General features: G+C 33.7%; 1 protein-coding gene across 2 annotated transcripts in view; it reads left to right on the top strand.

Annotated features, from left to right (window-relative positions):
- LOC118187859 (semaphorin-5B-like) overlaps positions 1–27,123 on the top strand; it is a 317,610-nt gene that overhangs the window by 198,461 nt on the left and 92,026 nt on the right. For both annotated transcript variants that reach the window (XM_085827486.1, XM_085827485.1), the window contains one exon: positions 17,902–18,226. In XM_085827486.1, coding sequence (XP_085683612.1) covers positions 18,097–18,226 — 130 coding nt within the window. In that variant the 5' untranslated portion in view covers positions 17,902–18,096. The remainder of the gene's footprint in view (positions 1–17,901; positions 18,227–27,123) is intronic.

The following is a 27,123-nucleotide window of genomic DNA, read 5'->3' as shown; positions in this document are numbered from 1 at the left end:
TTTTTTAACGTTTGTGTGTGTGTTACCTTTATTTATTAAATACATATCATGTTCTTCGCTTTCGCACTTAAACCATAAAATTCAGTTCAAGAGCAGTATCGCAAAATAATTTTAAACTGAGCATATTTGTAGAATTTCTGATACACAGTCTTGCGCGCTGGAAATTCCCCCCCCCCACTTCGTACAGTTTTGCTATTGCTCGCTTTGAAATCGTTGAGTTTCTTAATCAAAAACTCATACATGCTTTACAAAATATAAAATCGATAATAAAATACATTCCAAATTTCAAATTTGGTCTTCCACATGCCCTAAGTCGCAGAAGGATTTCGTTATTCAAAATTCAATGCCTCTATGTACCGTTCATTTATCCCAATGCTAGAAACATACTACATACATTTGTGCAGATTCTTCATTATTAGTCAAAGGGTCAATTTGCCCTGAAGGACTCTTAATTTCGTTTTAGCATTTTGCGTTGAAAACTATAAACGGCGAATTACTTTTCAAATTGTTGGGCTACCAAATATTATCGCCCTGTCTGCGTTGTGATAAAACAACGGTACATAGAGCCATCCAAATTTGAATAACGTAATCTTCCATAGAATATGGGCATGTGGAAGCCCTAATTTGAATTTGAAATTTGTTTTATTATTAATTTCATATTTTGTAACACTTGAAGGAATTTTTGATTAAAAAACTAAACAATTTCAAAGCGAGCCATGGCAACACTACGAAAAAAAAAATTATCTCCAGCGCTTGAGACTCAGTATCTGAAATTCTAAAGATAGGTTCATTTTAAAATTATTTTTCGGTATTGCTGTTGAACCGAATTTTATGTTCTGAGTACGCAGAACATGATATTTAATAAATAAAGGCAACACATAAAACGTTAAAAAAACGCGCCTTTGGAAGTAATTTAAAAATCTGAAACCTTTGAGATTTTTATTATTATTTTAATTTCTTTAACTATAATACAGGGCTCTGATATTTGGTGGCAACAATTTAAAAAGTGGTTCGCCGTTTATAGTGAATCAACGCGAAATGCCAAAAGGAAATTAAGATCCCTTTGGGCTTAAAAAAACTTTTTCTAATATATTAATAACATTTATTTCATAAAGGAATGCATATGTTCAGGTTTGCTGTTCCCAAGGTCGACTTCTTAGCAACTCTTTACCGTATTCTCCGGCGTGTAAAGCGCATCTCTAATTTCGAGCTACATAAAAAAAAAAAAAAAAAAAAAATATATATATATATATATTCGCCACATAACGCGCACCCAGTTCTTTAGGAAGAAACTTAAAAGATACATATGCGATGCTGTCATCTTTTGAGGTCACTTATTCGAAGATTTGTCTTAGCCTTTTGTACAATGGCATACCGAATTGACAAGCGATAAGGAGAACGATATGCGTGTGAGCTAAATGCTTGAGGGAGTAAATATTTCTGCAAAGAGTGTGGATTGTATTCAATGCAAAGTCCAAAAGAAGGCTGTTGTAGGGTATCGAGAAAAGAGGAGGGGTTTATAATTTGGAGTAAGAATGCACTTTCAATCTGAATTAATTCGTGGAATTAGGAGTTAGATGTTTTCCCTTTCTGTAGTCATTTGGAGTCGTGATTTTGAAGTGAAAATCGAAGACTTTAGTAAATTGCATTTGCTTTAGTTGAAATACAGATGATATAGTGTTCCTTTTAGTAATAAATGTGGTTTCCGCGGAAAGAAAAAAATCTGATGTGTACACCACATGACTTCCTTGTACGGAATATTAAATTATACGCATTTCTTCTTGCATTTCATTTAAACTTATCGGATTGAATTAAATCTACTTCGCCGATAACGCATAAACCACAATAGAATAAATGCATTCTTTAAAATTCACTCTAGTATTTGTTTACCATAGCGACATTCTGGCGCTAGATTCACTTAACAGTATTAATAATATAATCCAATAATTATATAACAGTTAACGTATATATTTCGTTCATATTATAACTCATAATGCACAAAATGTATATCATTTAAAGAATAAAATTATCTAATCGTTGCCACTTGTTCTATTCAAATACTATAATAAAGCTAGAATGATGTATAAAAGAAATTAAGCAAATAAAACAAAAAGGAAACAGTTTTTCACAGACGATTGAGTATTTCTCATTCAATTAATTCAGTTCTCACTTCGCGACAAGGCAAAAATACATAAAAACTCAAAATATCTATATTAAAAATTACGAAGTAAATCTCAAACACTAGTTTCCTCGAAAAAAATTCCAGAAAGAATTAAGCATGATTTAATTGGCAATAATAAATGAATGCGCTATCTTTGTTGTTGGGAAGCTAAGTTTCTCTAGATTGGCAACAAATCCACTAGTCTCCTGTTTCAAATGTAAACATCAATGGCCGCCATTAAATAAAGGCTTAGTGGCAATTAAACAACTTTAAAATTGCTGATAATTCTAAAAATATTGCACACAGATTTACTAAAGGCATAAAATCCTTAACCGGAAGATAAAAACTACATAATTCAATCATTTTTAAAGCAAAAAATGTACAATTTACCAACATATAAGAGTAAAGAAACTGAGATCACTGAGCCGGGTAACAGAGTGGATATATATGTAAATATATTTATATACGTTTGGTGCGGCCGATTGCAACCAAAATACTAGGTGCACATCTACATGTTATAGTAGTCCTATATACAAAATTTCAATGTTCTGAGGCTACTCATTTTTGAGTTATGCGAGATACGTACGTACGCACGCACGTACGTACATACGTTCGTACAGACGCCACGAAAAATTCTTTTAAGAATTCATTTTAAAGCAGTTTTATAATTTTTTTGAAGGAAAAGAGTGTTTTATTCTGTCCTTACGTACAGATATCGCGCAAAAACATCGTTAAATTGCATTCGATAGCAGTCAAAATGGATATTTTCGTTGAAATATGCTGCCTTAAACTTTTCGCGATTACAATACTTCCTTTTTACTTCGTACAAGGAAGTAAAAAAACGGTACTAGTTTCAAATACAAAGCCATTTCATTTTGCGAAAGAAAATGGAAACCGTTCTGCAGCGAGGTTGTTTGGTGTTAATGAAAGATGGAACGGATGATGATGATGATGATTTTTTAGGGATTAGAGTAACAATGATAGTGAAGATGAAACAGTATTCGATGATGTGCCTGAAGATGTAACCGAAGACGAAGATGACGAACTTTAATGTTATTCGATAACGAACATTTTTAAGTTCATAAAGTATTTAATTTTTTTAAATAAACAACATTTAGGTATATATAGAAATCTAATTTTCTCTTTTATGCTATGGTTTTTACACCCGACGTATATAACGCGCACGTGTAAATTTCGATCTTATTTTTTGCATTGAAAGTGCCGGAATATACGATATATTCCGTTGTGACGGATTTCGTTATATTCCATTGTAACTACTTTTTCTTTGGGAAAAGTCTTAACATTATGTATTAACAAATACGTATAATGTAAACATATTTAAAATAATAGATTTTCTTCCTTCCAGTGTAATAAACAAGTAAGCTAAACACCACCGTCTCATGTAAGACGGTGGTGTTTACCATCTTTATTCAACAAAGCTAACCTGAAACAATAAAGCAGTTCTTGAAATTGTTGCTTCTAAACTGCGGTAGTAAAAAATACAGCGAGGATGGAAAATTATTCGTGCAGTAAGGGTAATGATTTGAAAAGTCCTCGTTGATAAAAACTATAAACTAAAATGCCGCAGTAAGTAATTAAATATGTATAAAGAAATATATTCTAATATTTCCATGCGAAATTTACATGAAAATAAATACATGTATAAATAAGACATTTACAAAACAAAAACAGTCCATCAACTTGTGGTGTAAAAAGTATTCGTACATTATACATAATGTTAAATATTTTCATAAATATATTTTAAAAAATCTGATGTGTACACCACATGACTTCCTTGAACGGAAAATTAAATTATATTAATTTTTCCTTGCATTTCATTTAAACTTTATTGGAGTGAATTAAATCTACTTCGTCGATAGCGCATAAACCACAATAGAATTGTACTCTTCAAAATTCGTTATATTTGTTTACCATAGCAATACTTTGGCCTAGGTTCACTTAACAGCATTACATTATCCATTTTTTTACTCAGAATGCACAAAATTTATATCATTTAAAGGATTATCTAATCGTTGCCACATGCTCTATTCAAATACTATAATAAAGCTAGAATAAAGTATAAAAGAAATTAAGCAAACAAAACAAAAAAGAAACAGTTTTCACAGACGATTCAGTATTTCTCATTCAATTAATTCAGATCTCACTTCGCGACAAGGCAAAAATACATAGTAAATCTTAAATACTTATTTCCTCGAATAAATTCCAGAATGGATTAAGCATGCTTTAATTCACAATTATAAAAGAAGGCGTTATCTTTGTTATTGAGAAGCTTACTTTCTCTAGATTGGCAACAAATCTACTATTCTGCTGCTTCAAATGTAAACAAGCGATGGTCGCCATGGCAAAATTATTAGGCTTAGCGGCATTTAAACAACTTTTAAATTGTCGATAATTCTAAAAATATTGACTACAGATTAACTAAAGGCATAAACCGGAAGATAAAAACAACATAATTCAATCGTTTTTAAAGCAAAAAATGTACAATTTACAAACATATAAGAGTAAAGAAACTGAAATTACTGAGCCGGGTAACAGAGTGGATATATTTATAAATATATTTATATACGTTTTGTGCGGCCGATTGCAACCAAAATACGAGGTGCACATCTACATGTTAGAGCAGTCCTATATGCAAAATTGCAATGTTCTGAGTCTACTCGTTTTTGAGTTATGCGAGATACATACATACGTACGCACAGACGCTACGAAAAATTCTCTTCAGAATTCATTTAAAATTAGTTTTCCAATTATTTTTGGGGAAAAAGAGTCCTTTATTCTGTCCTTACGTACAGATGTCACGCGAAAACATCATTAAATTGCATTCGATAGCGGTCAAAATGGATATTTTCGTTGAAATATGATGCCTGAAAATTTTCGCGATTACAATACTTTTACTTCGTGCAAGGAAGTAATTAATACCTTGTACGATATGCTTTAGCGTGAATAATGGCTTCGAGTCTCTTTGGCATTGATTCAATCAAATTTGCTGTTACTTAGCTAGATATGGACTACCATTCTTGTTTAAGAGCAGTGAAGTCATTTTTATTAGAAATATGCCTAGATCTAACATTTTTATCATGAGTTTCCCATAAACTGTTAATGGGACTGAGGTCGGGTGCCTGAAAAAGAAATTTCATGAACTTTGGCGTGTTGTATAACATCCAGAGCCGTGTATTTAAGACTGTATGCTTAGAGTCATCATTAATTACACATGAAAACATATTGACTATCCAAAGTCGTCGTCGTGCGTCCACGTCGAGCGTGCTGACGAAGGCATGCTAAGAAGGCGGGAGAAATACTTTATAAAATTATGCTTAATCCATTCTGAAATTATCATTTAAGTTATTAAATTAACCCATATATTGACTGAACATAGACGTCCACAATAAATTAAATCTGTTTCTACGCCTTCAGTGTCTTTTTGCCGACTCAGACCAAAAGTAAACGTTCAGTTTTGTGCACCGAAAAATCTGTCTTCTTGCTCGCTGGCCGAATTGCTTGTTTTTGCGTAGAAATTGTAATTTAAAAAAAAAATTAATTGGTTTTTAAATTTTTTAACTGTATTTGGTGTTTTATGTTTTTCTTATCTGTAAATCTGTAAGGAAGATATTTTGTGTTTTTATTATTTTTGCCTTGCCGCGAAGTGAGAACTGAATTAATTGAATTAGAAGTACATCTCTAATGAAATTCAAGGTAATAAATATTTCATATGGGCAGAAAATACTGTCGCCAGTCTGTTTCGGACAGAGCAGAATGTTTACGAGTAGCGCATGCGCATTAGGTAAGCAGCGCTGAATCGTCTGTGAAAATCTGTTTATTTTTTGTTCGTTCAATTTCTTATATACTTCGTTTTAGATTTATTATAGTATTTAAGTAGAACATATGGCAACAATTAGATAATTCTTCAGATGATATAATTTTTTGTGCATTCTGAATTATAAAATGAATGAGATTTAGCGCTTTTAAGTGAACCTAGCGCCAGTTTGTCGCTATGATAAATAAATATAGTGAATTTTAAAAAAGCGCCTTTATTATATTGTGGTTTATGCGCTATCGACGAAATAGATTTTAATCAGTTCAATAAGTTTAAATGAAAGGCAGGAAAAAATGCGTCTAATTTAATATTCCGTACAAGGAAGTGATGCAGTTTACATCTTTTTAGTCCAAAGGGATTTGAATCCCGAAGGACTATTAGTTTCGTTTTGGCATTTTGCGTCCGTCTCATAAATGTCGGTTCACTTTTCAAACTGTTGCCACAAAATGTTAGAGTCCTGCATTATATTTGAAGAAATTAAATAATGAAAAATCTGCATAAATGTATGTATATTTCTCGTATTGTGATAAAACAACGGTACATAGAGTCATCGAATTTTGAATAACGTAATCCTCCAACGAATATGAGCATGTGGAAGACCAAATTTGAAATTTGAAATTTGTTTTATGATCGATTTCCTATTTTTTAAAACTTTGACGAAACGCCCCTTTGGACGTAATTTTAAATCTGAAACATTTCAGATTTTTTTTTTTTTTTTTTTTTTTTTCGTAGTGTTACCTTTTCTATTTTTAACGAATAGAAATATAATCTTTTCTTACTCATTTGGCAAGCAAGATAACCAAGATTTCGTAGAATGATTTCTTAAGCGAAGTTAGACACTTTTATAGACTGCAAAACAAAATCTCAGTAGTTCTTCCTAGGTATTAGATACGATTATTTTTCCGTTTCTCTGCTTCATTACTATTTAAATCCCAAATTCAGTATAAACAAGTGAAATAAGTACCACAGATTTTATTTTGGTTAATTGCTAATTCCCCGAATATATTTACGTTGTGTACAGAAGTGAAAGAGATTTTCAAAGAATGATACGGACATTAATGTTGCCAAGACTGTAAAGCTTCTTGTTTACATCCTGCAGGAGAGAGACCGCACCCTTCTAATTAAAAACTTCGAATTTACCGGGTAAGCAGCAGTTTTGCAATTGTCCCAAGGGAAGCTTTCTTGGGTACGTGACTTCCTGTTGTTTCGAATGGAGGGAGGCAGACGACTGATTTGTAGCTGAAAGAACGTTAAATCAGACGCGAAAGCACGATCTTTTTTATAATGCAGCACAAATTTCGTAATTAGGCTTAAGGCTTTATGAACGTAGACATCATAAACTATACTACCCAAGTACTAGAAACAATATTGTTGCCTGCGGTAGGGGATTCCCCCTCCCCCCCAAAAAGAAGGAAGTAATATAGTAGACTTTAATTACAAATATTTCCTGCATCTGCGGAACTGAGGCATATGATAAACTCGAAAAAGAATATTCCAAATCTTTCATTTAAATTCAAATTTAGTAATGTTTACAATTGAAACCAAAAGAACGAAAGCTACAACTCAAAACAAAATTCATGGAATACAGAGAACGTTGCCACAAAAACAAAATAATCATTAAAAGCTTTAAGAATTAATTTTCGTTTTCAAGAGTGACGTCATATTTCATGGAGCTCGTAATAATTTTTCCTTACATACGGGTTCGTAATAGATTGCAAAACTTATCTCGCGCTGCGTTGCACGGGGATATACAACAATTTTTATTCTAATTATGCTGCTAAAATTAGCTATTTAGATACAAAATTCGTAACAATATATTATGCAACAGCTTTGTTGATAATTTATAAGTAAATTTTAGTATTAAAATAAAGAGATATAAAGATGAAGGAAATCTTTAAAGCTTTGAAGTGGTGTTAAATGTAAATAACATTGAATTTAACGAGTAAAACTTTGTATCTTAATTGGGTCTATAAGTAGCTAGCATGTGACGAACCATTGCAAGGAAGCATTGGACGAACCAAAGAATATTAATTCGTCCTGGGTTGTAGTTACAGCATCTGAATGCACTGCTGTATCGGGTTTCGCTTGTAATATAAGTGCGAGGCAATTTCTGCCATCTGCTTGGGAATATAGCCCTTACTACATTGCTTATAACGGATTAATCCAGTTTTGTATATTACTTAAATGTTTGCGAGTAAATCGATTTCGTAATGTATTCAGAATTTTGTCATATCGAAATTAAGAATTTGAGTTAAATATTATGTATGCATTTCTTTTCTTTATAATGTTCTCTAAAATAAAAAAAATACGTACAAAAAGTTCATTTACGGAGTGATTATGTACGAAATTATGTTATGTTAAAATGGGATTTGTTTGATTTGGCTTGTGTAACGGTCGCACACTCGGTTCATATTCGAGATATCCAACTCGAGTCCTAGCAAAGTCATTGCACATTTTTCACATGTCTTGCTTCAGAATAACATATTGAATCTACAATGGCGCCCGAACTATAAAAAGGTGGTGAACCGTCACCACCGGGCTACTGGGTCCCCTAATCCCCATTTGTCATTTAAAAGGGGAGGTACACAGGTTGTTTTCTCTTTCCTCGTGCCTTCGTGGTGTAATTGGAAGCATACTCAACGCGTATTCGAAATCCAGGTTTCGAGTCCCAGCCAAGGCATTGCGCATTTTTCACGTCTTCCTTTTCAAAACATTCTAATGTCTCTACAGTAGTGCCCGAACTAAAAGGGTGGTGGACGATAATTCATCACCACCAGGATTTGGCTATTGGGTCCCCTCATCCCCAGTCGGCCTTTAAAATAGGGAGTATATAATGTATTTTTTCCTTTCTTCCAGCTGGGCCCACTAGCGGCCGAGCGGTAAAGTCGCCGAACACTGGTAGTTCGGTCCGAGTTTCGAATCCCGCGAACGGGATGGCTGCATGGGCGTTTTCGTGTTTTTCTCCATGTGTAACGTGCCAGTTTCCCTTAGAAAGTCCTCCACGAAGGCATCCCTCCCCTTAGGCAGATAGCCCTAGTATGCTTTGCCGTAATTAAATAAACCAAACCAAACCTTCCTTCCAGCATCCCTTTGTGGTGTAACGGTAGCACACTCTGCGCATATTCGAGAGTTCCAGAGTAGAATCCCTGCGAGGGTATTGCACACTTTTCCCGTCTCTGCTTCAAAATAATCGAATGATTTTACAGGCATTTTAAGGGAAACTGGCTCCTATCCACGTAACACATGGAGAAAACCACGAAAATTCTCATGCAAACAGCCCATTCAACGGTATTTGAATTCCGGACCGGACTACCAGTGTTCAGCGCGATCTTACCGCTCGGCCGCTGGTGTATTTGGTGTATTTAATTATGGCAAAGCACACTAGGGCTATCTGCGTAAGGGGAAGGATGCCTTGGTGGAGAACTTTCTAAGGAAAATTGGCTCGTATACACGTTACACATTGGGAAAACCACGAAAACGCCCATGCAGCCAGCCCGTTCGCGGGATTCGAACCTCGGACCGAACTACCAGTGTTCAGAGACTTTACCGCTCGGCCGCTGGTGGGCCTACTCGACCGCTGGATAGGTCCGTTGGTTTTCATGGTTTTCCACATGTGTTACGTAAATATGAGCCAATTACTCTAAGAAAGTCCTCCACGAAGGCATCCTTCCTCTTAGGCAGATAGCGTCCGTATGCTTTGCCATATTCAAACGACCGAACCTAACCTATCGCCCCGAAATTAGCATTCTATTCGGTTTTTCTTCCTATACTAAGGTATCAAAAGAAGTTACTTATTTATTAGCAGTACTAAGTATTCTTGTATCTGCGATATAAAGCTTTAATAAAGGCATATCATTTTCAAAATCGTGATAATTAGAACCTTGCGAGGAAGTCAGCAGATATATTCCGCATCTGGTAATCTTGATAGAAACATTGTTGTTTTAGTCTACCAGCAAATGCGCATTCCAGATAATCTAGGACCAGCCTTGCGCATTAGAAATTGGCTCATCAGTGACTGAACGGTGAAGTCGCTGTACACTGGTAGTTTGACTCCACTTTCAAATCTTAGCGGTCTGGTTGATAGCGTGAGCGTTTTTGCTGGTTTCGTCATGGGTAACGTAGTTCTGACCCCGTTTCCCTTAAAAATTCGTCTACGAGCGCATCCCTCGTCTTATGCAGATAGCCAGTGCATGTTTTTGCCATAATCAAACAAACCAAACCATTAGAAATGTTCACGTAGGCGCGTGTGTATAATCAAATTTTGTAATAATCTCATAATAATAATAAAAAAATGAAATAAATGAAGCGTTTTAACTAAATATTTTACGGATTTTATTCTGTTAAACATATATTATGGGTAGGGTTAGAATCGCAATTGATATAGAAAGCATCCTTACACCAGTAAACTCAGTTAATATAAAAATATGCTTAAAAAATTATATCAATTAATTATAATATGTTGTAATTGGCGTAGATTCCTCTGATTAGTACTTGCTGTATTCACATATTAATTTTAATTGGTAATCACCCTTACATCTTTAAGACACAATAACACGCCGAATAAATACTAATTCAGAAGTCAAGCAACAAAAATCAGCGTTATATTTACAAAATTTTCACATTTTATTTTTGACTTCTGAATTACCCTTACATCTTGCTTTTATAAATTTCGTTACTGAAAAATTTATATGCAGTTCCAAGTTTTTTCAGATATTGGCGGAAGTTTCCTCATTTTCTTAAACAGTCTCACTTCTGTTAAGGAATATAAGCTACTAGTTTCTCTTGAAAAGTCCGTTTTCGTGGTTTTCCGCATGTGTAACGTGTATACGAGCCAGTTTCCCTTAGAAAGTTCTCCATGAAGACATCCCTCCCTTTAGGCAGATAGCCCTCGTGTGCTTTGCCATAGTTAAATAATCCAATCCAATCCCTTGAAAAGTCCTTCGCGAAATGCATTGTTTTCAAAACTGCGCCCGCCCATCTTAAGCAACAGTAAAATATCTCCCGTTCATTTGGTGCTTTTTAAATCAAGACAAAGGGCTCTGCAGGCAGTGAAAAGTATTTTAAATTTTACAATACTATGAAAGCTTTCTTCAGATTCTTTTTAAGGCTTTATGATCAATATATCCACCGCTGTTAATTATAATTAAGTATTCTGCATATCTTTCTGTTGTTAGAGTGTATATAAAATAATGACTACAAGCTATTATCGGGAAATATACGCGCTGTTCCAAAAATCATTGACCTCAGCTTTTATAAGCATGATCTTAGATATGTAATATAAATTACAGAGTTACTTAAAAAAAAAAAAAGAACAGAATTTTATGAAACCAATTAAAATTTTTAAGGAATTTAATTTAAAGAGATACAAAATTTACATTTTTCTATGGCTTCCGTGCAGAAAAGTTCTTAATCAGCAAAATGTGGCCCATACATTAATAAGGTCATGTGCAAGGCCTAAATGCTGGCTTAAACTACTTTTCTATGCCTGGATATGAGTTTGAATAGTTTTGTAAATTTGTAAATAAAATTAAAGCCATATTTTATATGCTTGTAAAGTGACCACACGTCCCGCTTTTTGGAGGACTGTCCCGCATTCCGCCAATTTTTAAAAATGTCCTGCTTTTTAGAAAACATCTGCATTTCTTATTTTAAATGTTGTAAAAATATAAATATATTACGTATTATTTATTAATTATTATAGTGAATATAAAGAAATAAAAAACGTTCGATCATTGTCGTTACGTCTCGTCAAGGAATATATATTGTCAACGGAGGAACAGCTAGCATTAGCTGAAGTGCTATTTGCTTTCCACGCCATAAACCACAATCAAAGTTTCAAATCAACTGATTGTACGTCGCAAATGATCAAAACATTGTACGACAAAAAATTTGCATGTGCAAAGATAAAAACCGAAGCAATTATTTGTTATGTTTTTCCACCATATTCGTTTTGACAATTGTAGAAAGAATTAGATTAAATGCACATATTATGATGCTTCCAACCACAAAGATTGAAAATTATTTCCCACAATTGTTAGACCTTTTTGATCCAGAAACAGGAATTAAAATTAGAATATTAGATTTTGTTTCGTTGCCGGGTGAAACTTCATAAATAATTTTTGATTCAATAAGTATTATTTTAAAAAAGAATAATTTGAACAATAAAATTATTGCCTACTGTGGAAACGTAGTTTTTACGAAACTTAACAAACATTTGAACCAAAATTATTGGAGTAGGTTGTGCAGCGCACATTCTACACAATTCAAACAGCATCTGGACTTACTTCCAGTCGATGTTGAAAATATTATTTCAAAAATTTATTCCCATTTTTATATATATATATTGTTGTGTGCGTACGGGTTCGTTACGAAATGAAAGCACAAGTCCGATGAAACATGAAGAAAATTTATTATTATCACAACAAATATGATTAAATGTCCCCAAATAATCGTGCAGTACCACAATATATCACATTAGTTATCTTCTAACTACTCAAACGTTCAATAGAACTTAATTCAAAACAGCTAAAGAAAGCTAAGCCGCGAATTCGCTACAATCAACAAGAGCAGTTTTCTAAACAACAACAAACTAAGCAACTACCACGAACTGAGATGTTTTCCTCCTTTTATAAGATTTTAAAATCACGCGCTAGAATTTTCTAGTACTTTCTCGAAATCAAAAAGAGATATTTATTTATTTAATGCACGCGCTCTTGTATTTTCAATTTTCCGGCTTAGCTTTCTTTTAATATTCGTCACGCGCTGCACTGCGCGAGAAATAAAAACATTTAATTTATAATTGAACTAACATTAGCTTTTTAAATACCAAATTCGTAACAATATTATGCGTGTTGAAAGTTTAAAGGATTTTTGTGAAAGCGCAAAAATCGAATATAAAAAAATTATCGGTTACAGCAAAGCACGATAGCTAACTCTTTAACCAGCTGTAGAAAATGTTTTTAAAATATACGAACCATTAAAATCATACTTTTTATCACAAGATAAAATGTCCAAGAGTATTGCAGCTCTTTTTTGAAAATGACACATCACAAATTCGGCTTCAATTCATCCACAGCCAAGCTACATTATTTCAAAATGTTGTGAAAATTATTGAAGGGGGACAAAATTTCAATTACGGAAGTGTCAAATGAAATCAATAATTTAAAAACAAAATTGCGAGAAAGAATTGATAACGAATATGTTCGAAGTTATTCGAAAGAACATCACTAGGTTGTAAGAACAAGGTGCAATAAAACGACCTGATTTTCTGAAAGCAGTCAGAAATTTTTATAATAATTGCTTGGAATATCTTGAAGAACGGACTGTTCAATTCGAGGATATTAAAAATTTTCATTCGGTGACATTAAAAAAGGAGATTTTTATGGGAATACGTGGAAAAATCTTTTTAATATATTAGTAACCATTTTCCGAAAAATAATATTTGCGAAAATGATTTTTTTGATGAGATGTCATTGGTAAAAAAATACGTTACTGATGAAAAAATTAAATGTTGGTTGTCTGCAAATGTGAAAACAGACAAAAAAAAAAAAAAAAAAAAAAAAAAAATGGACCGAGTTATTCCTTCATTTTAAACAGAATAATATTACCTATGAAAATATTTTGAAAATTGTAGAACGCATTTTCCCTTCCAGGAGTAAATGCACAACAGAACGTGTTTTTCCTAGTATCAATAAAGTATGGACAATTGAAAAAACTTTAGTGCAACATTAAAACTTTAAAATCTGCATTAAGCGTAAATTATAATTTGACCAATTCATGTGAGAAATTTCACGACATTTTGATAAAAGATACGAATCTATTGCAAAGTATTCACTCGGATAAAAATAGGACTGTGAAAGAAAATCTTAATTTTTTAAATAAAATTTTAAATTAATTAAAAAACATAATATTCTGATTATTGATTTTTACAAATGTTTGTATAGTTACCAATAGTTTGTAGAGTCATTAGGTTAATTGGAAGCAGAAAAGATGAAAAATATGCAACCGCCTTCGCCGGGAATCGAACCACGGACCTCTGGAATACCGGCCCAGCGTGCTACCGTTACACCACGAAGGCACGCTAGGAAAGTGGAAGAAATACCTTATATACTCCCTTTTTTAAAGGGCGACTAGGGGACCTAGGGTTTTAGGGGACCTAGTCGCCAAATCCTGGGTGCGGAGAATCATCATCCACAACCCTTTTAGTTCGGGCGCCACTTGTAGAGTAATTAGGATTTTTTTAGAGGCAGAAAAGATGAAAAATAGCAAACGCCTTCGCCGGGAATCGAACCACGGACGTCTGGAATACCGGCCCAGCGTGCTACCGTTACACCACGAAGGCACGCTAGGGAAGTGAGAGAAATACCTTATAAGTTAATAATAAATATATTTTTGTATATTTATAGACAAGTATATGAATGTATACAATAAAATATATTTTTTTGAATTATTTATCTGCTTTCATAACTAAATTACAATTCTCATTTCATTCCATTTGTCCCGCTCTCTCTCAATGAAAACGTGGTCACTTTAGCTTATGATGCACTTCTGCATCCCATCACCTACAATCTGGTTGTAAGCATTTACATTTTAATTTATGATCAGTCTCTCACCAACTTTGTTTAAACACATCTCTGCGAATTTTTATGATAAAATGCTGAAATTTGGTACATGACATTTTTGACGTATGGGGTCCATTTTGCCCACTGGGAAGTTTTCTGTATGGGAGCCATAAAAAATGTAAATTTTGTATTTCTTTAACTTTAATTTCCTGAAAATTTTAACTGATTTCATAAAATTCTGTACCTTCTTTTACGTAACTTTGTAATCTATATTATATGTCTAGGTACTTTTCCGTTTTGCCGACGAAAGCGATAAAGTCGCCAATAATGGTACAACCGATGCCAAACGGAATATTCTCGCTGGTAACCTTTTACGCCTCATTCAGATAGTTCAGTTTTATGTCTAAGGCCACTTTCGGCAATTAAATCAATTAGGATGCAATCACAGCGCTTACCCGAAGCCGAAAATATAGAAAAGGTAAAATCAAGGGTTAAATTCATCAATTCTAATGAGAATGCATTAGCGAAGTAAAGCACTGCAGTTTTACGTAATTTCTGAGTAAGCTATTCGTACGAATTGAAGTATTTCTTGCATTTAAACTTGTGTTCCAAATTAAGATTTAGCTTGAAATTAATGTAGATAATTACTGAGAGCATTATATTTTTGTAGAGTAGTTTACGTGAGATGAGATCGCTTGCGGTCACGTGATAAGAACCCGCAAAACAGGATGTTGAACCATGAAAGCATAGTAAATTCTTAAATTAATGTCTTTTTATAAATTTATTGTTTTTATTTATTGGCTTTTTATAAAATTTTAAGCGATATTAAAATGCTTATGCCTTCAAAAAAAGAATTCTTAGGACTAACATTTTTTTAAAATATTTTTAGTCCAAAGGGATTTGAATCCCGAAGGACTATTAGTTTCGTTTTGGCATTTTGCGTCGGACTCATAAATGTCGGTTCACTTTTCAAACTGTTGCCACAAAATGTTAGAGTCCTGCATTATATTTGAAGAAATTAAATAATGAAAAATCTGCATAAATGTATGTATATTTCTCGTATTGTGATAAAACAACGGTACATAGAGTCATCGAATTTTGAATAACGTAATCCTCCAACGAATATGAGCATGTGGAAGACCAAATTTGAAATTTGAAATTTGTTTTATGATCGATTTCCTATTTTTTAAAACTTTGACGAATTTTTGATTAACAAACTCAAGGATTTCAAAGCGAGCAATGGCAACGTTGTGCAGAAAAAACATTTTTATCTCCAGCGCGTGAGTCTCTGTATCGGAAATTCTAAAGATATGCTCGTTTTAAAACTATTTTGCGATATTGCTGTTGCACTGGATCTTATGGTTTCAGTGCGAGGAACATGATATTTAATAAAGAAAGGTAACACACAAAATGTTAAAAAACGCCCCTTTGGACGTAATTTAAAATCTGAAACATTTCAGATTTTTTTTTTTTTTTTTTTTTTTTTTTTTTTTTTTTTGTGTGTGTGTGTGTATAATGTGTGTTGTCGCCAATAAAGTCTGCTTGGCGAGATTTGCGCCGGCGAAACGGAAAAGTACCTATGTCTACTATCATATTAAGGAATGAAAGCCAAGGCCAATGTTTTTGGGACACCCTGTATAAAGTTATTGTCACAAATCTGTTATACGAAAATGTTCAGTTATAACGCCTTTTGGCAAAGTTTATTCTTGCCGTAAAACCTTACATTCAACTCATTCTGCTATATGGATATCATGGAGGATAAAAAAAAATTCATTTAGCCATCTTCTTCTCTGATAATGCAATAAGATCTTTTCCGTTATAAGATAAGAGGCGCCAAGCCATTTTCTACAGAAAAATATATGCCCAAACGTTTTTACTGTTGATTATTATTCAGTTAAATGTGTTGCTCTTATGTCTTATGATAATGTTCTTATTATTTTCGATGCAGGCATTGTCAATAAAAAGTCTATAAGTGTTTTATTTTCATTGTCTGTTTATTCAAATAACTGCCCTAAAATGTAAATTTTTTATCTTTATTAAATTTTTACCATAATCGAAAGGAGCTGAGGGCCAAATTTTGTTTTATGGTGGCAGTATCAAGTGCACGCTTGTATGGCTTTTAGAGGAAATTGTTTGCCGCATGCTGTTTTATAACAGAAGATATCCATGAATGAAATTTTTCTTTAGTTCAAAGAAAACATTGAATTGCTGTGAATAGAAAATCACGTGATCAAATCAAACTAAATTACAACAATATCAATAACTGACAGCAGATTATGCGAAAAAATATTGGTCGATTGAAACGAGGGAACTATTGAAATTGATCTTATTTTATTCTACAGTAATTCGAAAATGGTCCATGCTTTGTACGGAAAGAATTATTCAGTACATAAGGTTATAAAAGCTTCGAATATAGCACAGATCACTTAGCTCAAAAGTAGAAAAGAAAGAATTACGTGATTAAGAGAAAAAAAATTCTGAAAGCCCTCAGATTTTATATTACGCCCAAAAGAGCGTATTTTTTTTAACGTTTTGGATATTACCTTTATTTATTAAATATGTTCTTCGCACTTAAACCATAGAATTCAATTCAACAGCAATATTGCATATCTTTAGAATTTCCGAAATACAGTCTGGTGCGGATATATATATATATATATATATATATATATTTCTTTCTCGTTTAGCGTTGCCATTGCTCGCTTTGAAATCGTGGAGTTTGTTAATCCAAAAATTCGTTAAAGTTTTACATAATTTGAAATGGCTAATAAAACAAATTCGAAATTTAAAATTCGGGCTTTCAAGTGCTCATGTTCGGTTGCAGGACTACGTTATTAAAAATTTGACGGATCTAGGTACCGTTGTTTCTTCACAATGCGAGAAACATTCACTAATTATTTAGTTTCATTAAATATAACACATGATGATAATAATGGGTGGCAACAGTTCGAAAAGTGAATCGCCGCAAAATGCCATTTTGAAATTAATAGCCCTTCTGAACTTAACGCCTTTTGGGCTAATAAATAATTCTCATATTACTTTAAAAATTTCAAATGTGTGCGATGACAACTGTTTTTTATTCAACGAATTAAAAATAAATTTAAAATAATCTCAGTAGCCATATTTCATTTGTATTTATTAGTATTCTACATGTGGCTTGTAAGTTGGTCTTAGATGATTCAGAAATGCAAGCGCTTGGTATATTATGTACGAGCAGTTTCATGCAGAAGTGAAGCTTTCTTATCATGTCCTTTTTAATGCTGTTGTTTGGTTTACAATGCTGAGTAATCTTAAATGGACTTCCGTTGTATTCTTTTCTAAGCTTGCTTTCTCTTCTTCCACAGGAAGATTCTACTTGGTTGCCTGGTAGATAAATACCATAGTAGTGAGAGTTGTCTTATTTTCCCTCAAGCTATCGGTTGCCAGAACAGCATGGCCATCGGACAACCGAGTCCCACAGCGGAGTGGAGGTGCATGAAAGGATACAGACTCCAGTGGTTCAGCAGGTGATACTGCATTCACCAGGAATTGCCGACTGAATGATTCAGTCCACCATGAAGCAACACTCGCCGGCGATGAGATATTTCTCGAGAATTTGCTGTAGCGCTTGGTTTTTCTTCATGTGCATGGCCTCGAGTTTCGGCGATTTCAAAGTATTCACTAGAGATGGTAAGTTTTTCACATTCTTTTTCCCTAGTACTTTTTCTTTGGAGAAAATGTCAGTGTTGTACAGTCACGATAATTCCATGCAAGCATTTCAGTAAAACCCACCATTTCTTTTTGAAATGACCGCCGTTTCTGTTCTTATTACTTAATTTCATCAATAAATTTGTATGTTGTTATGCCCTCAAAATGTGTTCTATATAATTCATGCATTCTATGTAATTTAAGTGGCGGGCATATTTGGATTTCTGAAGAATAGAAGGAAATATCTTTTCTTGCGTACTGCACGTGTTTTGACATTCAGCATGTTTGGAACCATGACAGTTTGTTTTCGAATCTGTTACGGGGGAAATACTGCATAGATATCTCTTCAAATTCATATTATCTAATTTAAATGTTTTCCTTGCAAGCTAGAATATACGAAAGTCTTAATATAAATGTTCAACGAATGGTAAATTTTAAATGAATTTTTCACTAAAAGCTATTATTATTATCATTTAAAAAATTTGCTTGATTTATTACCTGTACGAAACTAAATGGAAAACTAAAGGTAATCACTTAGAACAGTTCGATGTATTCTTCGCTTGCCATGCCATTATTAATCAACCTATCCTTGCACATAATATAACTAATTAATCACTTTCATGGTTTGGATTATGTAATTATGTCAAAGCCTCGAGGGCGATCTGCCGAAGGGGAGGGATGCCTTCGTAGAGGACTTTCTAAGGGAAACTGGTTCGTATGCATGTTAAAGATGGGGAAAAACATGAAAATACCCATGCCGTTGGCGGGATTAGCACGTCGGAAAGAACTATCAGTGTTCAGCGTCTTTACCGCTCGGCCCTTGGTGGGCCCTTAATCACTTTCATGCTGCCAAAGAAGACTTCCCCTATCCATGAAGGACATAAAATTTTTATTACTGAAATTTTTGTTCACCTGATGATAAATTAATTGGTTTAATCCTAGTATACTGTACACTCCGGTGCGCACGGGATTTGGCTACTTTTGGCGACTTTGGTGATGAGCAGTAAAAACTGGACATATACGATGAGTAGTAAACGGCTCATTCGAAGAATATATATAGTTATACATAGTATATACAATGTATATACACTATAGTACATAGTGTATAGTATACATACAGACGTTCTTTAAATCATGTTTGGTGTTGGCGATAATTTTCAAAATCGCGCCAAGGCTGCACCGTATACTAGGATTTTACCAATTAATTACTTAGCATTGTTAATAGTTTATTTAATGAGTTTTTATGTACCCTATTTTTAAAAATGTCACCAAGAAATTCATTTAATTGCTATAAGTATTTACTCTGTTCGATACTATTCGGTTTCGAGGGCCGTAAAATAATTATAGTGAAAATGTACGCGCCAAAGCGCCAAATCTAGCAAACGCGCCCATTTAACAGCGCGCCAAATCTAGCAAACGCGCTGATTTCAGATTGCGTAAGTTTATATAGTTCTATATTTCTTAAGACGCCATTGAAATACTAGTGTAATTTTTAAATCCTTTTTTGATATCCTATGGATTTAACAGTTTGGGAATTACCCATGATGAAAACTCGGCAATAGAATTTTGGGTAAAGTGCAGAATCACCCACTGCTTGACACGTTTTTAAGAACAGCACATACTCGGTATCATGTGCACGTCGACCTATTTTCACTTTAAAAAAAAATCCTAGAATTGCACAAAAATGGCACTGCGCACACCGTGACTTTATCTATGTACACATCGACCTATTTTCACTGAAAAAGTAAAAGAAAATTGACAAAAATCCAATTGTTTTTACTGTTGTAAAAAGCGGCAAACAAATAAGTGAGCGATTGTGCACTTTACTGAGAATATTTTCAAAGAAAAGGCATCATTCATTATAGAAAATTACGTTTGAACAACGAGATGAAATTATGCTTTAGCGATAAGTCGGTAGCGAAATAGTGTTGCAGGCATCCATTAGTTATGTTTAGCAATTTTTATATAAATTACAATAATGATCTGAAATAGTTATTTACTCTTATGCTTCCATTCAGTCATGTTTAGCCTTTTTCATATAAATTATAATAATAAAAAAGTATTATATGAAATTAACCTTTCATCTAAATTAAAAAATCAATCTTAAATAGTTATTTACTATTATACTTCCTTTCTTGCCGCAATTATTAGGGTTACCGCAATTATTTTTGGCAGCATTGGCATCGATAATAGTTTGGCGATTTTTTCCGGCTCTCGAAACCGAATGGTACCAATGGTTCAATTATTCAAATTCCCAGTTTTTAACATATTTAGTAAAAAATAAGTGTAAAGTAAAAAGTTGTGTGCTATGTTTATTCTGTTTTGCTCTTCACAAACTCATATTCATTACAAGGCCCACCAGCGGCCGAGCGGTAACGTCGCTGAACACTGGTAGTTCGGTCCGAGGTTCGAATCCCGCGAACGGGCTGGCTGCATGGGTGTTTTCGTGGTTTTCCCCATGTGTAACGTGTATACGAGCCAGTTTCTATTAGAAAGTCCTCCACGAAGGCATCCCTCCCCTTAAGGCAGATAGCCCTCGAGTGCTTTGCCGTAATCTAATAAACCAAACCAAACCAAACCATATTCATTACAAATTTAATTAAAAATAGTACTTATTCTGTCTTTTTCACTGTTGTTCAAGTTTGGTCTGTAACAGAATAACAATAACCATAGAAGGATTTTTGAAAAGAACTGGATTCTGTAATTCCCGCAAGGGCAAATACAGCTTGTCTGTTCAAAAAGATGCGGGAACCGTTTTGAAAATTGGCCGTTGTTCGGTGACACAAGGTGGCCAACACAAAAGTACTGGCACCTTTTTGAAGTTCAGCTACTATCACGAAGAATGCAACCTTCATCTAATGGGCTTCATCATCGCCCATGCCTTTATCTTGACGGATAAAAGCATGGGCATCATTTATCTTGGCACATAGTCATCATGTATGTGTTTCTTCGCCTTACGTTTCACCTAAAAATTCTTTCCTGCACCAAAGGGTGACAACTGGACCTCCCATTGATGGATTTCTCCCCCCCCTCCCGCTTTGATGCGCTGTCGAAGAAAGGAAAAATATATATATATATATATATATATATGTGAAAGGTTTCAGATTTTAAATTACGTCCACCGTTTACCGTTTTGTGTGTTATCTTTCTTTATTAAATACCATGTTCTTCGCACTTAAACCATAAAATTCAGTTCAACAGCAATATCGCAAAATAATTTTAAAATGAGCATATCTTTAGAATTTCCGATACACACTCTCGCGCGCTGGAGATAATTTATTTATTTATTTATTTATTTATTTTTTTTTTTTTTTGGTACACCGTTGCCAATGCTTGCTTGAGTTTTTTAATCAATAATTCGTTAACTTTTACAAAATATGAAATAGATAATAAAACAAATTCCAAATTTGGCTTCCAGATGCCCATATTCGGGTGGAAAAGTGCATTATTCAAAATTGGACGGCTCTAGGTACCGTCGTTTTATCACAGTGCGAGAAACATATATACATTTATGTAGATTCTTCATTATTTAATTACTTTAAATATAATACAGGTCTGTAATATTTGGTGGCAACAGTCTGAAAAGTGAAAGGACATATATAGTTTTCAACGCAAAATGCCAAAACGAAATTAACAGCCTTTCGAGCTAAAAAAAGCGTAAATAACAGTATTTTATATCGTATTATTATGTATGTATATGATTATTACTGCATTCAATAAAAAAGTTCTAAAATTTGAATTTATTTGATAGATCTCCAGAAATTTGAAGCATTTTGACGACTTCACGAAATAATTTCGGATTATACGATGCTTATTTAATTCATTTGCTAAGAATTAAACACGTTCAATGATAATGATGAATGCTTTAAAAATGTGAAAAACGTGACTTGTTATTGAGGCAAAAGTGCAAACTTCCTCAGTTTAAGCGGTAATCGTAAAGACAAGCTACTTCAGATTCTAATGCATTTTCTATGACGCAGCTAAATTGAATATTTTTCCATTTCATTTTCTAGATCTAGATAATTCCGCATGCAGCGGAGTATGTAGTTTCAGTTTTAAGGCAGTTTATTTCTACAACGTTGTTCACCTTATGAGTCGTAAATTATAACTTTAATATAATATGTGATCATGTATTTATTATGCTAGGTTTTTTAATACTGGCAAAAAAGAAAATATTTTTACTTCAGCTACGGAAACCCCTCTAGTCACCTATTGGTAGATCACGATCAAAATTTTGGTGAACCTTCTTCAGATATTAAAAATTTTACGATACATATTTCAGGGATAAACAAATAATATTATAATAAACTTTAAAAAAAAAATCTGAAAGGTTTCAGATTTGGTGAATCTTCGGATTATGGTAACTTGGCGAAAATTTGGCGACCAACCCTGCTACAACAACCAGCAAGTTTTTTTTCTGGCCGCCATTTTGTTTTCACGAAGTAAAGGCGGTTTTTTTTTTTTACTCAACATTTTTTCCAACAATCTGCTAGCCGAATTACGCTTATACTAGAACTTTTATGGAACAAAAGTGCTTAATCATGACGAAGATTAAGTGCGAAATTGGGAGAAAGTGCAAAATCGTCCATTGCTTGCCGCGTTTTTAAGAATTGCACATACACGTTATCTATGTACACGTCGACCTATTTTCACTTAAAAAAAAATCCCAGAATTGCACAAAAATGGCATTGTGCACACTCTTAACTTTATTCATGTACACATCGACCTATTTTCACTTAAAGAGTCAAAGAAAATTGACAAAAATCCAATTCTTCTTACTCTTGTAAAAAGCGCTAAACAAATAAGTGGGCGATTCTGCACTTCAGCAGCGAAATTGTTTTTAAGTGCTTATTAGCTAAAATCATGATCGGAATTTTCCGAAAAATGTCACATGACATGTCTCATGTTCTCTCATTTCTCTGAGACAAAATAATCTGTGATTCGAACTGTGTACTTCTCAGATTATTGCTAAAGTCCTAGCTAGTAACCTTTATCGCCTTACCAAAATGTCGCCAAACTACCTGTTACCATATTCCAAAGATTAGCCTCAGAGTTAACCGTCGTGCAAAAAGGTTTTTAGGTACTTTTCCGTTTCACCGGCGCAAATCTCGCCAAGCAGACTTTGTTGGCGACAACATACAGTATACACATAAAGATGTTAATTCTAAGAATTTTTTTTTTTAATTTTGAAGGCATAAACATTTTAATATGGTTTAAAATTTTGTAAAAAGCCAATAAATAAAGACAATAAATTTGTAAAAAGACATTAAGAATTTACTATGATTTCATGGTTCAAAATCCTGATTCGCCGGTTCGTATCACGTGACCCCAAGTAATCTCATCTCACGTAAACTACGCTACTAAAATCTAATTCGCTCAGTAATTATCTACATTAATTTCAAGTTAAATCTTAATTTGGAATACAAGTTTAAATGCAAGAATTATTTCAATTCGTACGAATAGCTTACTCAGAAATTATGTAAAACAGCAGTGCTTTACTTCGCTAGTGCATTCTCATTAGAATTGATGAATCTAACACTTGATTTCGCCTTCGGATGAGCGGTTTAATTGTATTCTAATTGACTTAATTACCGTGAATTGTCTTAGGGGATAAAATTTAAATATCGTGTGAAAATTCTATATTATTGTATGCCAGTATTAAAAGAAACAATCTGATAAGAAATGGCTTCAACTTGTTTTGAAACTGAGGCGTAAAAGGTTACCAGCAAAGATATTCCGTCTGGCATCAGTTAAACCATTATTGGCGACTTTATCGTTTGCGCCGGCAAAACGGAAAAGTACCGGTTTTTAAGTTTTTTAAGGCTCTCGCTCTTACACTCCTGCAAACCCTCCTCTTTTTTTTCGGGGGGGGGAGGTTTCGTACTTACGCCATATACCAGGGATGAGCCAACTACGGCCCACCGGATAGAATTTTAATTTGCTGGTCCGAGGCAAATTAAAAGAAATATGTATTTATATATCCATCTCCTTTTCTACTTTGTTTAAATATTCTTTTTTCAAAGGACTGATGATTTTTTTACTTTCTCTATTTTTGTTCTACAAAACATAAATCGACGGAAATAGCAACACACACAGCTTTCAAACGGTAAAGTGTTAAAAGCGAAACTTCTTTGTTAGTTATAGCTGTAGATTGGCGCCAACAACTGTTATCTCTTTCTCGGGGAACAGACATATGGGAATCCAGTATAGGTGAATTAGACCTCGCATGTCGCATTTTAGCTCCAGCCAGCGGCTTCTTCTTTTGGCGCGAGTTCTAATGTTATTGATTGCCTAGAAAAGATTGCAAACATATACCATCATTGTGAATAGTGGTGAAATTATTAAAAGATAGCGTAGCTAGTGCTTGTTTGGGTTATTCGTAAAATATTTCAACCCCCAAATGGCTACTAATAAACGTAAAGTTGATTTAGAGTGCCGTGCTTTTAATGATGAATGGACGTGGAAATATTTTTGGTACTTTTCCGTTTCGCCGGCGCAAATCTCGCCAAGCAGACTTTGTTGGCGACAGCATACAGTATACACACAAAAAAATTTTAACAAATGTTAGTTCTAAGAATTTTTTATTTTAAAGGTATAAATATTTTAATTTGGTTTAAAATTTTATAAAAAGCCAATAAATAAAGGCAATAAATTTGTAAAAAGACATAAATTTAAGAATTTACTATACTTTCATGGTTTAACATCCTGATTCGCCGGTTCATATCACGTGACCCCAAGTTATCTCATCACACGTAAACTATTCTACAAAAATCTAATTCTCTCAGTAATTATCTAGGTACTATTCGGTTTCGAGGGCCGTAAAAAATCGCCAAACTATTGTTGATGCCAATGCTGCCAAACATAATTGCGGAAAGAAAGGAAGTATAATAGTAAATAACTATCTAAGATTGATGTTTTAATTTAGATGAAAGGTTAATTTCGTATAATACTTTTTTATTATTATAATTTATATGAAAAATACTAAACATGACTGAATGGAAGCATAAGAGTAAATAACTATTTCAGATCATTATTATAATTTATATAAAAATTGCTAAACATAACTGAATGGATGCCTGCATCGCTATTTCGCTACCGACTTATCGCTAAAGCATAATTTCATCTCGTTGTTTGTTCAAACGTAATTTTCTATAATGAATGATGCCTTTTCTTTGAAAATATTCTCGGTAAAGTGCAGAATCGCTCACGTATTTGTTTGCCGCTTTTTACAAGGGTAAAAACAATTTAATTTTTGCCAATTTTCTTTTACTTTTTAAGTGAAAATAGGTGGATTTTTAAGTGAATAAAATTACATAGATAAAGCCAAGGGTGTGCGCAGTGCCATTTTTGTGCAATTCTGGGATTTTTTTTTTTTTTAAAGTTAAAATAGGTCGATGTGCACAAGGATACCGAGTATGTGTAATTCTTAAAAACGCGTCAAACAATGGGGGATTCTGCACTTTACCCAAAATTCTATTGCCGACTTTTCGTCATGGGCAATTCCAAAATTGTTAAATCCATAGGATATTAAAAAGGGATTTAAAATCAAAAAAAGGATTTAAAAATTAAACTAGTATTTCAATGGCGTCTTAAGAAATATAGAACTATATAAACTTACGCAATCTGAAATCAGCGTGTACGCTAGATTTGACGCGCTGTTGAATGGGCGCGTTTGCTAGATTTGGCGCTTTTGCGCATACATTTTCGCTGCCATTTCTTACGGTCCTCAAAACGGAATAGTACCATTATCTACATTAATTTCAAGTTAAATATTAATTTGGAACTGTAATACAAGTTTAAATGCGAGAATTATGTAATTCCTTCGAATAGCTTACTCACAAATTATGTAAAACTTCAGTGCATTCTCGTTAGAATTGATAAATTTAACCCTTAATTTTGCCTTTTCTATATTTTCGCCTTCAGGTGAGCGGTGTGATTGTATTCCAATTGACTTAATTTATCTATCTTGTAAGCATTCTATGTAATTGTATGCCAGTATTGAAAGAAACAATCAATCTAATAAGAAAAGGGTGCGACTTGTTTTGAAAATGAAGCGCAAAAGGTTACCAGCGAAGATATTCCGTTTGGCCTACCATTATTGGCGACTTTATCGTTTGCGCCGGCAAAACGGAAAAGTACCATATTTTTTTACAGTTTTAAAAGATAAACCGGTGTGTCTCATCTGCAGTGAAGCTGTAGTAGTCTTCAAAGTATATAACATTTCCCGGCAGTTCACATCTAAGCATAAGAATTCCATTTACGAAGCAATGTCCGATAATGAAAGAAATCAAAATGCAGAAAGTCTTTGTAAAAAATTATCAAGCTGACAAAATTTTTTCAAGAATGTAAACGGTATCCAAGAAGCAGCTTCACGTGCAAGTTACATTGTAGCATAGAATATTGCTAAAAATAATAAAGGTCTCAGTGATGGGGAGCTCGTTAAACAATGCGTGCTCCAAGTTTGTGATGTTTTATGTCGAGACAAGAAAAATAATTTTGTGACTGTAAGCCTATCTCGAAAAACGGTGGACTACTAGAATCGAAAACAGCGATAAAAATTTGACATCACAATTAGAGTCAAAGATTGGCCAGTTTAAATTTCATCCATAGACTGATATAAATGATACTGCTCAATTAGTATTATTTATAAGAGGTGTTGATGATAGCTTTGAAATTACCAATGAACTGGTGTGCATGCGTTCTTTAAAGGGAACTACAACGGGATGTGATATGTTTCATGAATTTCAAGAAGGGCTTTTAACGCATTACCGACCGGTAGCCTATTAATCGACTTTTTATCGCCAACGCCTACCGACCGATAGCCTATTAATCAGCTTTTTTTAGGCAACGCCTGCCGACCGATCGCCTATTAATCGGCT

The sequence above is a fragment of the Stegodyphus dumicola genome, chromosome 12 (assembly GCF_044657685.1).
Source record: "Stegodyphus dumicola isolate Sdum_Otavi_A_Nest chromosome 12, ASM4465768v1".
In the NCBI taxonomy this organism is placed as follows: Eukaryota; Metazoa; Arthropoda; class Arachnida; order Araneae; family Eresidae; genus Stegodyphus; species Stegodyphus dumicola.
Note: the sequence above shows the minus strand (reverse complement) of the source record. Positions and strands in the feature narration are given on the sequence as shown.